This window comes from Littorina saxatilis, linkage group LG12, assembly GCF_037325665.1.
Source record: "Littorina saxatilis isolate snail1 linkage group LG12, US_GU_Lsax_2.0, whole genome shotgun sequence".
Classification (NCBI taxonomy): domain Eukaryota; kingdom Metazoa; phylum Mollusca; class Gastropoda; order Littorinimorpha; family Littorinidae; genus Littorina; species Littorina saxatilis.
In genome coordinates, this window is record NC_090256.1 from 28,188,834 (window position 1) to 28,203,833 (window position 15,000).

Sequence of the window (15,000 nt, forward strand, 5' to 3'; positions counted from 1 at the left end):
TTAATGCACTGAGTTCAGGAAATTTATAACTTGAAACAAAAATCCGAACAGATATTTACTGTACCAACACGAAGCAATAATAGACATAAAATATAGTGTAACAATTAAAAGAGGTTAATCCTTTCTTTGGAAAATATGAAGTAAAATAAATAAAAAAGTTAAAACACACACACACACACACACACACGCGGACTAGTGACGACGATGTTTATCCAGGGACGGACACGGGTCAACTTTATGTGCAGACCCAGAGACGGAAGCCATGTCCCACCCCCGTGTCATCACAATGGCACGTAAAAGACCTTGGTCATTCTGCCATAAGTGCAGGTGGTTGAATACACCTAAACACGCAGACACCTGGGTAGCGCGACTCCGTTGCTGCTAGCTTTCCACTGGGAGGAAGCGACCCGAATTTCCCAGCGATGGGACAATAAAGTAATGAAAATGAAACAAGTGTCGTAAGGCGAAATTACTACATTTAGTCAAGCTGTGGAACTCACAGAATGAAACTGAACGTAGTCCGCCGCTAGTGCAAAAGGCAGTGAAAGTGACGAGCCTGTTTGGCGCGGCAGCGATTGCGCTGTGCTTCATAGCACGCTTTACTGTACCTCTCTTCGTTTTAACTTTCTGAGCGTGTTTTTAATCCAAACATATCATGTCTATATGTTTTTGGAATCAGGAACCGACAAGGAATAAGATGAAATAGTTTTTAAAACGATTTCGGAAATTTAATTTTGATCATAATTTTTATATTTTTAATTTTCAGAGCTTGTTTTTAATCCAAATATAACATATGTATATGTTTTTGAAATCAGAAAATGACGAAGAATAAGATGAAATTGTTTTTGGATCGTTTAATAAAAAAATAATTTTAATTACAAGTTTCCGATTTTTAATGACCAAACTCACTCATTAGTTTTTAAGCCACCAAGCTGAAATGCAATACCAAACCCCGGCCTTTGTCGAAGATTGCTTTGCCAAAATTTCAATCAATTTAATTGAAAAATGAGGGTGTGACAGTGCCGCCTCAACTTTTACAAAAAGCCGGATATGACGTCATCAAAGGTATTTATCGAAAAAATGAAAAAAACGTCCGGGGATATCATACCCAGGAACTCTCATGTCAAATTTCATAAAGATCGGCCCAGTAGTTTAATCTGAATCGCTCTACACACACACACAGACAGACAGACACACACACACACACACACATACACCACGACCCTCGTCTCGATTCCCCCCTCTATGTTAAAACATTTAGTCAACATTTGACTAAATGTAAAAATGAAAAAAAAAATGAAATAATAACATAAATAAATAAATACCTTAAAATACAGTTTTCGAAAATCGCCAAGAATTGTTTTTCTTCTCAAAGCAAAGGCATGCTTGTAAAGTGGGAATTTGTCAATAACTTACTTTTAAAAGATAAAATCAGCACCCATTACTTTTGCAACAAAAAAAGAAAACAAACCAAAAACCAAAAGCACAAAAACGAAAGAAAGAAAGAAACAAACAAACAAAAGGACGACATCAGAACGAAAGAAAGAGAAAAAAAACACAGCAAAATGAAATAACTGCATGGTGAATAAATTGTAAACAAATAATTAAAAGAATGGCTCCTCAACTATCACAACATATTCGTTAGATGATATATCGAATCCTTATCAGAAGAATCCTGTTCTAGAAAATCTTGTACAGTGTGATGAATTAAAAGAAAATCAAGGTCGACATTTATTTTCGTCGTTTCTTGAGTAGAAATGACTGTATTGAACAAATATGTTGCTCGAACAACATGCTTTTAAATTGATATGGCACAAATTACTTAAAAAAGAAAGAAAAAAACGCACACAATCGCAAAGACGCATACACACCCTGCATTTTACAATGGCAGAAAACAAGGAATACAAGCACACAAACACGCTCCTCCATTCATGCATACCACCCCCTGGACCCTCCCTCCCTCCTCGTATATCCCTCTCGCACGCTCGCAAGTAGCCTCCGCACGCACGCACGCAACCAAGGCACGAACAAAGCACTCAGTTTCCTCCCTGAGCAACTTCATTCACCATTTATACACAGATGACGTTAAATACAATTTATTTATGAGTCATCTATGTCATTGGTTTGGTTGATAAATGGCTGAAATCCTTTGGGTGCAATAAAAAAAGCGCTATTATTAGGCGTGTTTTGAAAAAGAGACCTTGATATATCTTCCTCCAAAACTCAGGTAAACGTGTGATTTTTATTTTACTTTTTCTGCACGAGAAACGTCACAAATGCAACATAAATTCACCGCATAAACTACACGGGGGCGATTTGCCACTGCGTACCGCGGCGACATGACACACCCGACAGGTTGAAAGCAAGCAGAGCGTGAAGTCGGCTACCCCAAAGCGGGAGCGGAATGGGAAGGAGCGAGTCGGTATCTCGCCTTTTCTACACCCTCTATCTTTCTATTCAGATAATGTTCTAGAATTAATATTCTTCTTTTTGACGTGACGTCAGAGCACAATCAGTCGTTACGTGACTTCATAAACTGGCGGGTCTGATGACGCTCTTTAGAACTCAGGTTCCACTGCTGCAGCAGTTTTCAGGATGACGATTGTGAGGATCAAAAGAAGCAGCTGCAAGAAAAAGGAAAACTCACATTGTGCGCACGTGCCGGTATATCGATGTCTGCATGTCTGGCTGGCTGTGTGACTGGCTGCATGGCTATCTCTCTGTTTGTTTTTGTCTGTCGCTGTCTGGTTATGATTGTGTGTATGTCTTTTTGTCTCTGTTTTTCTGTACGCCTTGTGTCACTGTATGTGTGTCTTTGTGTCTGCACGTCTGTTTGTCCCACACACTCACATATATGCACGCACGCACGCACACATACACACACACACAACCATACACACACAACCACACACACACAACCACACACACACACACACACAGATGAAGATTAGAAAGGTTTACCTGGAATCCCAGCACGCCGGCTGCAGCCCCAATAACAACAGCATCAGACACCACGTAATCGTACAGCTTTTCGTAGCATCCCTTCAGATAATTAATAACAATCAGTAAATAATAAACTTTGATTAACCAATTGCAATGAGCAATTATTAAATAACAAGTAGCAGTTAACTATTAACAAGTAGCAATTAGCTTTTTACAAAAAAGAAATAAAAAAAAGTAGCAATTCACAATGTACAAACAATAAGCAATTAATTAACCAATAACAGTGAGCAGTTAACAATTTTAGAATAACAATTAGCTTCTTCTTCTTCTTTAGCGTTCCAGAATTTGTCTGGTTACATGTGAGCTCGTTTGCCCATTTGGGTTCCCCACACTATACTCCAAGAGCATAGTCAGCTCACTCCGCTTTCGTTGAGTAGGCATGCTGGGTATTTTCGTGTTTCCATAACCCACCCAACTCTGACATGGATTACAGGATCTTTTTCCGTGGGCACTTGGTCTTGTGCGTGCGTGTACACACGAAGGGGGTTAAGTCACTAGCAGGTCTGCACATAAGTTGACCTGAGAGATCGGACAAATCTCCACTCTTAACCCACCAGGCGGCAGCAACCGGGATTCGAACTCACGCCCTCCCGATTAGGAGTAACAATTAGCAAATAATTAACAAATAACAAGTAGGATACGTAAACGAAAGGAACGAGGGTTAAAACCGAGCATGAGGCGTGTGGATGTATGCATGTTTTCTTTCTGTTTAAATGCACAGTCCTTCACCTGTGAATTCAAATCACCATCTCCGACCTCGACTGAGTTTAGCAAGGGATGAGATCATCCCTCAACTTAGACTCATACCAAAGTTGTTTTTTGTTGTTGTTTGTGGAGAATTAATTTACAAACGGGTACAAGTGGCAATATGTGAAATGAATGTGTCAACAAGTTTTTCCACTGCACATAAGACAGCAACATTGTAGGTTTCTGGTATGTGTCCAAGATATGTTCTTATCCCATGAAAAAGCCTTGACTGGTCTGTCATGACGTACATGATCGTTCGCACCAAAAGGAAGGTATATTTAAGGCACGATACTGAGCCTTAGACTCACTGTTTTCCAGTTGTTGTTAATGTCACTGGCACCTGCAAATGTGGCGCAGGCGTCACCTGTGGCTGTGTCGACTTTTTTGCAACAGGCCCGAGGTGTTATGTATTTTGTCCCGTCCGTCCACTTCTTGGCTCCTGTGAAGTCCGAGTAGCTGTCTACACCGCAGCATTTCAACTGCAACAGTAGCATCAAAAGTCACATCACTAAATCACAGGAATGTCGTTTGGCGTCTGCAGTCGACAAAACGCGGACACTTCTTTCAAATCAAAAATGAAAACGTTGCCGTAATTTCGTCATATTTGTCGAAACATTTTCACGGTGAGAGAAATGGGAATCCAAAATACCTGACATTTCGGAAAATTGTCGAAATCTTTTTGTTTCATTCGATAAACATCCCTGAGATCACAAGTTATATAATTCAGCCAACAACAGACACACACGTGATGACATTCTATTATTCAATTCTTCCTGATTCCACACACAAAAGTATATAGATATGCTATGGGTTTTTTCTGATAATGAGCTCAAAAGTAAAGAATATCTGCTTTATGCAAATAAGGTTCACATGGAGTTTCTTTTACCGTGTCCAGTTCGTGCGGTTTCGGTTAACAGGTTTTGATAAGCACAGGACTTACTAGTGTCCGTGAAAAATTAATAAAGTGTGTTCAGTTTGATTCTTTTTGGCCGACAGATTAACTTAAATGTTTTAATTTTGTTTCTTTGACAAGCTTTGCGAGTTTTGTTTCAAGTTTCTTGATAAAAGTCATCAGAAAAGGTGTTTTTTTGGCATTAAAAGTTACTTTTGAAGTTATTATGTTTCAACACGCTTTTTGTGACCTTTTGTGTGAATAAAACACGTAGTTTTCGGGACAGATTCATCTTCCAGAAAAAAAGGTCGACATTTGCAGTAAGTTGTAATTTACTCTAGAAAGGTCCTTAGATGCAATAACAGAGCAACTTCTTAATAATTCAAAAGTATAAACACATTTTATTTTCTAGGTAGATATCATAATAACATAATAAATTTAAGACGAGTTTTTGTACTTTGACAGAATTTCTAAAATTATTCCTAAGTATTTCTTAAAATATCTCTCTGTTACTGATCAAAAACACAATTTCTTGTTAAAATACCCCCAAAAAATAGCAGGAAGATTGGCCAGTTAGTCTAGAAGATGGATATGTCCCAATGACAGCACTGATGCTCAAAAAATGATTCTGAGAAAACAGCGTCAAAAGTGTTCAAGATTATGTCAAATGAAAAATGATCATTTTATTGCAAGAAAGAGCTTGACAATGACACAAATACATTGCACAATGATTCTATGGTGTTCAAAGTACCTAAAAATGATGAGGACACAAATCGCGTTTTTGGACACAAATTCTGTGCCATCTCCGGCCTTTAACGCAACTTGTTTTAAACTGTGTCCGCAAGGTCCTCTTCCTTTGTCAAATTGTCAATTACACATTGATAGGATTCCATTTCGATCTGGAAGAGCGTCGATCCACGATGATAATGACCCAGAAGTTTCAAACGGAAGCCTGTCAATATTAGTGTAATTCAATCTGTCACCGACCTCTTTACTGCTTTCATGCGATTGCATCAAGGCCTAAATGACTCTGTTCTGTGCACATATATACTCCTTTCAGTCCACTTTCCAGGAAGCGTTAAGTATCAAACAGTGTGTTTCCGTATCACTATCCTACCACTCTGCTCATACTTTCTTCCTTCACATACATGTTTTTCTTCTTTTTGTTTGGTTGATGGACAGCAACCTCACACCATTTTCTTTCCCTCTCAAAAGCAGTGTAAGGACATGACTGACTCATCCCGTTTTGCGAAATCGGCAGCCATTTTTTGCTTTTAAAGTTCTCAAATGGATATCATGAATCTTAGACAGCTAAATGCTAGAATGGATAGATATTGCAATAATCGATACGTTATGGCTAAAAGTGTAGTTTTTGTGCATTTTCGGAGTTATGCCCGACACAGACCATAAAACCCAGAAGAGGGAGGTAAAGCAACGTTTAATGCAATGTTTTGGCGATTCAAAAAGTAATGGATTGGCTGCCGCTTTTGCAAAAGGGCAAGTTTTAGAATCCTTTACGCATTTTCGGCAAAACGTTGAGCCGATTCCGCCGATGTTGCCGATTCCGCGAATTCAGCAATGCCGTGAATTCGACACGACGTATGCCTGCTGTATTTGACCGAGCGAGATGTACCCACCTCAATCATGAGGGCATTCCAGATGAGGGAGGGGGCGTCGTTCCCTTCAAACCCGGTGAACTCCTCCTGTATGGTGTCCTTCAGGGCTGGCTTCACCGCGTCGTCATACTGAAACACCAACAGTCAACCGACAGAAGTCTATCAAATAAACAATAACAGCAATAATTCCGTTTTTTTATGGCCTGTGAAAGAGTTGTATTTTCGTAAGATGCGGCAAGGTTGCTTTTTATATCTGAGTGAAAACTACCAGAGTAAGGGAAGGGCTCCTCATATGGACCACTTTTTGTTTCATGCTGATAACTAGCTTGTTTTCTTGCGAAGATATTTCATTTTGTGTTTGGTAGTCCTTCTCTCTTAGGTTAACCGTTAGGCCTAATTAGAGTGACATAGCTTTGATAGACATTCAGCAAAAATTAAATACAGAAAAAATCACAAATGGTCCATATTGCCTGGGCGCCTAATATGGACCAGTGAAGCGGCCTTCACGAATCACTGTAAAAAGCCCCCTATACTTCAAAATAACATGATACAACTCAGTGTACAAGTCAGACTAATTCAAATATGCTTTAGATTTATCTGTTTCGGGTTGATGAGAGCATTATTTGAAGCACACCAGAAAACTAAAGAAGCTAATCAAAAACAGAGTGAAAATAAGTGAAATTATCAACTTTCACGAAAAGAAGACTTTTTGTTATATTATTTTTTAATCTCGAGGGATAGTTATAGGTTATTTCCAGCAAGCTTCTTAATGAATTAATGAAAATAGCCTTTAGTTTTTATTTTCTTCGATTTGTTGAAGGTGGTCCATACTAGGGGATTCGCACATACTTTGAGATTTTGCTATTATTTTTTGTTTGCAGTAGAAACTCGGGGTCAACACTGCTAAAATGTAACAAATGCGGTCTTAGCTGTCATATATAGCAATTTTTGTCTGATAAAAGCTTTGGTTGTGAACAGAAACGAGTCCGTTTTAGGCGGCAAATTTAGAGTGAACGCTGCCAAAAGTGAAAAAAAGAGAAAAAGCCAAACGGTTTTGAGATTTGTGTTTCTGCAACTGTTTTGACAAGTGCAAGTTATTCAGAGAGGGTGAATACAGCGAATAAAACTGTTTTGAGCGCTCTAGCGCCGTTAGTTTGTCAGAACAGGAGGTGGTCCATATTAGGAGCCGGTCCATATTAGGAGCCCTTCCCCTATCAGTGCAAGCTGTAAGCGCTACAATAAATCATCAAACTCCAATCTGCGAGTTTTCGAGAGAAAAAAAGGCATAGTATCGAGTTGACACTTTATAGATACGTACGGCCTTTTTCGCTCAAAAATACACAGTGTGTGTGTGTGTGTGTGTGTGTGTGTGTGTGTGTGTGTGTGTGTGTGTGCGTGCGTGCGTGCGTGCGTGCGTGCGTGCGTGCGTGCGTGTGCGTGCGTGCGTGCGTGCGTGCGTGCGTGCGTGTGTGTATGTGTGTAACAGTGCGACAGTGTCAAGCGGATACGCTAACTAGTGGCGGCAAATGTCAGTAATGCGATACTCACCACACTCCTGTCGATAACGAAGATCAAAAGCATGATCAGCTGTGCCAGGAACAGCACCAAGGTGATGACCAAATACTGTAAACACAGACACAACGTCAAATATATTTCAAAAACAATTAAAAACACGAAAGAGCAGAGCAACAGTCAATGAGAAAAAACATGAACAAATCTTCAGGAACATTTTGCTCTCGTTTAAACAACCGTGTTCATCACAACTGACTTTCAGGAATTTTGAACTCGTTCAAACGACCGTGTTCATCACCGCAGGTTGTTCTGAATTTCACACAGGATTACAATAACCTTCAATTTTAACATATGCCAAACATCACCAGTCTGCTTGCTGTTGGATTTTTTGAATTTTGAAAGAGACTCTCACACTCTCGGCTCACCCTCTCAGATCTGTCCAGGAGTTTGCATGGGATAAGAACATTAATCCACTTGGTCACATCCCCAAAATCAACACCCTGACTGCTTGGTGTGGTGAGTTGGAATTTGTTAATGAGTCTAAAACGTCTAATTAATTCATCAACAAATTCCTCTGTGCACAAAGAGCACCAAGATTGTTGATTTTGGGTATAGGTCCAAGTGGAAGGACGTGACAGCCTGGACAGATTGTGTGGCAGTGAGCATGATGGTGTACCTCGAAAGGATGGCACATTTAAAGCAAGCAAAAATAATTGTAGCATATTTGAAATATCACATCTTGACTGTTGTATTTTATACGTCTGTGTTAATGTGTGTGTGTGTGTGTGTGAAAGTGTGTGTGTGTGTGTTTGTGTGTGTGTGTGTGCGCGCGTGCGCGCGTGCGTTTGTGTGTGTGTGTGTGTGTGTGTGTGTTTGTGTGTGTGTGTGTGTGTGTGTGTGTGTGTGTGTGTGTGTGGTTGTGTGTGGGTGGGTATGTGTTTAAAGGACGTAACGTCTTCACCTTCTATTCCTGGTCTATTCCTGGTCCAGTCTAGAGCCGAACTTGCTTTTATCATAACAACGACGTACAATTCTAAATAAGAATTGAACATATACAATGTGTTGGCTTCTTGTATCATAGAGCAACGCTTTGTAGTGATCGACTTGTTCCCAGATTGTTCTGGAGACTTATTAATTTCCTGATTTTGTGTTTCGTTCGACGCAGAACATCTACGCCTATTGCAATACATTACGCTTTATTCCACAACCCCATTCCTTTCATTCTGTTGATAAAAAGGGGTGTGCATTTATTATATTCCCTCAGCAACAAGAAAATATTCACCTAAATACCACCCTTAACACTTTCGCGACGGGACACTGATAAATCAGTACCAGCGCTGACACGCCCATGGACGGGAAGCGCATTTTTCAGTACCAGCCATAGAGGGTACACGACTCGTGATTGCTTCCCGGTTTTTGAAGCTTGCAAATAAATTGAGTTGTTTCCCTTGATACACTTGGCGTCCCCTTCTGCCATTTGCAAATCCGCCTGATTTGTGTGCGTTTTTGAGGAAAAAAAATGAATCAAAGGCGAGCCTTGTCTCGGGAGGAGATTCTCCGGATGTTGGACCTAGAGGATCCCGTAGAGCATGATTCGGACGTATCGTTTTCGCCTCACGAAAGCGATACAAGCAGTGAAAGTGAGGAAGAAACAGTCCCGTTGTTGCTAGTACGAGTCGGCAAACTACACGTGGTTGGCGGTGATACTGCTAGACGAACATGTATCTCGGAATCGTGCAGGAGCTATGGGGGCGTGGCAGCACTGCTAACAATGGATGGCTGGAGCCTTCAAATCCTTTTGGAATTGTTCATAGGTGTACAGTTGGTACTTTGTTGTGAAAATGTGACTTATATTCAATATGGATTACCTAGACATCATTTGGTGAGTGTTAGATCTACAGTTTTGTTTCATTTGAGTCAGGATGCTGTGAGTGAATGCGTGATTTGCTTGTTTTTTTCTTTGTACTGCCTCCTTATTTCTGTGTACAATGTTAACAATATTTCAGCTAATTCATAGGTTTTACACCTTGTTTGGTTATAACATTATTTATAATACTTTCTGTTAAAAAATAACTTTTAAAAAAAGCAGTAGAAAATAAAACACACACAAAAAAACGTTAAAAAACACAAATTATCCCCCTTTCACCCCCCTTTGCTAAAACAAATCGCGTGACAAACTTATAAATAGCACGACTGAACTGGGCATCCATTTTTGAATTAGTACACAAAATTTGGTGGTGATTGGACTTAATTCAAGCTTGCTAGACAGATTTCTTTACAGTTACTGATTTTTGGGAAGTTTCTTGGTGGCAAGCTTGGGCAGGCAGGACGTAAACGCCGTGGCAGTGCTAGTCACAATAGTGTTAATCTCGGTGTGCAACCTGTACACAAACTAACGGTGTAAAGGTGTACCGTTTTCTGATGAACACTTGACCAAAAAAGATAATGAAGATTTATGTTTATCAACGACGATCTTTCTGCACTCACATCGCTGAGGACATGCTTGAAAAAGCACGTGGCTCCCGTGATCCCATAAAGTCCACGATAGCGATGACGAGCCCTGTACTGCTAACAGTTACACTATAATGATCTCCATTCTTTTCTAAGAGCTCTGCCAACTCACCACGATGAGGACATGCTTAACACAGCACGTGGCACCGGTGATCCCCAGAAAGGCCACGATGGCGATGACGAGCCCCAGGACGATCAGCACGATGGTGATGCTGCCCACGACCTCTGCAATGTTAAAGTCGGACGTGTCCACACTCTTGCCGGCCTCCTTGGCGGCTTCGTCCAGCTTATCCACAAAAGAGCTGAAGGCCTTCTGGGAGAACTCCGCGTTGAGATGGACCGTCAGCCCGACGGCGAACATAACGAGGCCTATCAGCTGAAAGTAATGGGGGGGGGGGGGGGGGGGGGGTTCAAGGTTTTTCAGGTTGTGAATTACTCTCCTGCTTTCTCGCTGTCTGGGTCTTGATCTCTGTCTGCCTGTGTAAAGGTCTGTTCATCTGTCACTATCTCTCTCTCTCTCTCTCTCTCTCTCTCTCTCTGAAGGCCCCAAAGGGGGGGTATCATCACGATCACGGGAAGGGAAATTTTAGCTTTCACGATCACAGTTACCTTGATTTTTGTTTTCACGATCACAAACACCTTGACGAATAGAGGATCATAAAGTGATACAGCTGTGAAAAATGTACGTTGAAAATAAAATGCTTTGCAATAATGCCCATCACGATCACGAAAACAAATGACGATCACGATCACGAGACTTGATTTTTTTGTCATCACGGATCACGGGTAAAGTCCCATCACGATCACAGAAATGGAAATTTCGGCAATCACGGTCACAGAAAGGTAAAAAAACGCCAATCACGATCACGATTTTAAACCCTTTGGGGCCCTCCTCTCTCTCTGTCCCTCTCTCGCTCTCTCTCCCTTTTCAAAGATTGGAGAATCACAAACACACACACACACACACACACACATACACACACACACACACACACACACATACACACACACACACACACACACATATACACACACACACGATGGTTTTGAAACTTACCAAGAAAATTGCGTTGAAGAAGACCAGTAAGCATTTTGTACTTGCGCTGCAAGACATGTTGTCAGGTTTTTCTCTTTTCTGCTCTCCTACAAACAGACCTGTTGACAAACAAAAAGTGTATTCTTGTCATGTTCAGTCTTATGGGGCATAACATCGCCACGGGCTTTAATATATATATCCGTCACATGTAAACAATATTGTAAACAAAGATGGGTCTCTACAAGTTTTATATGGGATAAGACCAACTTTTCACTTAGTCCTAACCACATAGAATTCAGTTTCTTGTAATCTGTTTGTTTTTAAACAATCAGTCTGTTTTGTTTTAACATTTTCTCTCAAAAGTGCTAGATTAAATGAAGTCTCATTTAGAGCTAAATCAACACCACCAGTGTTTATTCAACCTAAATTTCTTTGAGCCGTTCTGTGATCCTTAAGATCGCTAAAGCCTACAAATGCTGAAGATGAGTTTTTGTGTCTGATGAGCAAACAATATGTTGATAAATGAGTACATGAATACTTGATGAAATGACGAAATAACGAAATATATGAATATCTGAAACTGATGGAAAACTAACTTACTAATTTACTTACTAACTAACTGACTAACTAACTAACTAACTCACTCACTCACTCACTAACGCACGAACGAACGAACAAACGAACGAACGAACGAACGAACGAACGAACGAACGAACGAACGAACGAACGAACGAACGAACGAACGAACAAAGCAACCAACGAACCAACAAACAAACGAACCAACAAACCAACCAACCAACCAACCAACGAACCAACGAACGAACCAACAAACGAACCAAAAAACTGACGAACCAACGAACCGTCAAACGAACGAACAAACAAGCGAACGAACGAACGAACGAACGAACGTAAAAACAAACGAAAAAACGAACTAATAACTATCTATACTCATACGTTATCAAAAGTATAGTAAAAATGTTAAATGAAATATCCAAAATGTGTGTTCAATAAATAAATAAATAAACATAGTAAACGAGTTACCAGAAGTATACTCAAAATGCAATACTTACTGTTCAATACGTGACTTGCTTCGCTCCTGTCACCGATTAACTGGGCGGAATGATTTGATCGAAGGCCGCGTGAACACGATCACACCAAGCAACAGTGATTGATTTTCATGAAAGCGCACCACACTCATTTGAATGTGAATGATATTACGTCAATATTTTGGCTGCTGGGGAAGGTTTGCCTAATATGGACCACTTCCTAATATGCACAACCTCCTGTTCTGACAGACTAACGGTCCCAGAGCGCTCGAAGCAATTTCATTTGCTGTATGTTCCCTCTCTGGATGGCAGCGTTCACAAACAACAAAAATTGGGGTGTATGGGGTGTCTGAGGAGAGGTTGTACCTTTCAAAACCTGGCAGCAGCTCCCCCTTTGGGGATGGACGGGAACACTGGTCCTCACACAACACTCAACTCTCACTTCTGGCTTCAAGAACGCTGTTGTGGGTTAACAGTGGCCACACCCCGGTATACCGCTTCTGCTATGAGGGGCCGATGTGTTCTGCTCATCGGTGGGCAGACCGAGCTCAACAGCCTTGGCAGGCAGTCGATCTAGGGGAGGGACCCGCAATAAACGTTCATGGTCGAAAGCAGAGGTGCAGGACCCATGCGGTGCCCAACTGCTGCACCACGTACATAAACGCTTCATAGCGAACGAGAAGAAGAATCTAAAATTGACGCTTAAAACGGACTAGTTTCTGTCCACAGCCAAAGCTGTTATCACACAAACATTGTTATATATGACAGCTGAGATTGTATTTGTTATATTTTAGCAGTGTTGACCCCGAGTTTCTACTGCAAATAAAAAATAATAGCAACATTTCAAAGTATGCCTGTATCCCCTAATCTGGACAATCTTAAAAGCTAAAGGCTGGTTTCATTAATTTATTCAGAAGCTTGTTGAAAATAACCTATAACTATCCCTCGAGCTTTCGAACAAATAAAACACACACACACACACACACACACACACACACACACACATACACACATACACACACACATATACAGACACACGCGCGCACACACAAACACACACACACACACACACACACACACACACACACAAACACACACACACACACGCACAAAATCACACACACACACACAAACAGTAACACATGCACACACACACACACACACACACACACACACACACACACACACACACACACTCATACAGACAGAAGACGTCTTCTGCAGTCATTTCGTATTTGATTCTGCTGTATTCCATGGTCTACCTGGCTTGTAAATTATGTATTTCTAATTCCCTCACAGGATCTGACTTTGTATAGTCCTCACGCATGCGCATCTGGTTTACCTGCTGAGGTATCATTATCTATTGGCAGTCTAATATTGATTGCGTGAGTACACTTTTTACCAATAAATTGCATTGTGATAGCGGATGCATGATTGCAGGCGATATTTTTATTCTCCCATTTATGAAATTCAGATACCTTTCTTGCCGCATAAACCCGGATGAAAGCTTAACCACAACAAATCTCTCCGGGCTTGTTTCTCGGGATAAGAGCATCTTACTGGACACATAGGCCTACCGATGATCAAAAGCTAACCTGGTACGTGTCTGTGTAAAGTGGTAATAATTCGCTGAACTTTTTTTTGTAAGGGACACTAATCTCAATTTGTAACAAAATAAATCAGCATGACATTCCCAATTTGCAATAAAAACAGCTAGGCTTTGTCTCCCCCAAAAGCGGCGTATGGCTGCCTAAATGGCGGGGTAAAAACGGTCATACACGTAAAAGCCGTGGGAGTTTCAGCCCATGAACGAACAAACAAGCTAGGCTTTGTGAGTGTGTGTGTGTGTGTGTGTGTGTGTATGTGTGTGTGTGTGTGTGTGTGTGTGTGTGTGTGTGTGTGTGTGTGTGTGTGTGTTTGTGTGTGTGTGTGTGTGTCTTTTGTTTTGTTTGTTGCTTAAGTCTTAATTTGAAGAACGCTCTTGTTCCACGAAATGTTTGAGCAGATTTGTCGTGGCGGTTTACAGTATGGTTTTGCACGGGGAAAAGGACACATTTTATCTTAACAGAGAGTTACTGCATAATTATTATTCCAGTATGCGAGGGTACGGTAATGATTATTGATTTCCACCCGCTATTCCTAGCACAAACATGTGTCAGGAAGTTCTTTCTAATACCAAGGTTTTTTTTTATCCAAAGGTAAAACATCGTGTTTTACACACACACACACACATACACACACCGTGGGACACACACACACACACAGCAACACAAACAAACACAAACACACACACACACACACACACACACACACACACGATCCCAGGATGAGGCAAGGTTAGTTGATGGATGCGTGTAGTCCTATAGGTGGCGCTTTACATTAAGGGGAGACGCTGTGGTGTTTCGTTCTGTTCTGTATTGGTTGATAGAGTTTGTGTGCGTGTTTCATTATATTCGTGGCTAGTTCAAAAAGGCGTGTCTGTGATACACCAAACCTGACTTTCTCTTCTTGAGATGATAACGTTTTCTATGTCTATGTCTACGTTTTCTATGTCCATATCTACGTTTTCTATGTCTATGTCTACCGCACAGTCCTCTCCGTGAACACAGTTCGGCTCGTTATTTCAGACCTGCCAAG

At 40.9% G+C, this 15,000-nt stretch overlaps 1 protein-coding gene across 1 annotated transcript; it reads right to left on the reverse strand.

Annotated features, from left to right (window-relative positions):
* Positions 1-1,301: 1,301 nt before the first annotated feature.
* Positions 1,302-11,415, reverse strand: LOC138981668 (tetraspanin-1-like). Its single transcript, XM_070354662.1, has 7 exons — positions 11,339-11,415; positions 10,394-10,657; positions 7,807-7,881; positions 6,280-6,387; positions 4,059-4,229; positions 2,962-3,042; positions 1,302-2,624 (listed from the first exon to the last, which is right to left on the reverse strand). The coding sequence occupies exons 1-7, from the start codon at positions 11,393-11,395 to the stop codon at positions 2,559-2,561; spliced, it is 822 nt and encodes a 273-aa protein (XP_070210763.1). The 5' UTR covers positions 11,396-11,415; the 3' UTR covers positions 1,302-2,558.
* Between the last annotated feature and the right edge of the window lie 3,585 nt (positions 11,416-15,000).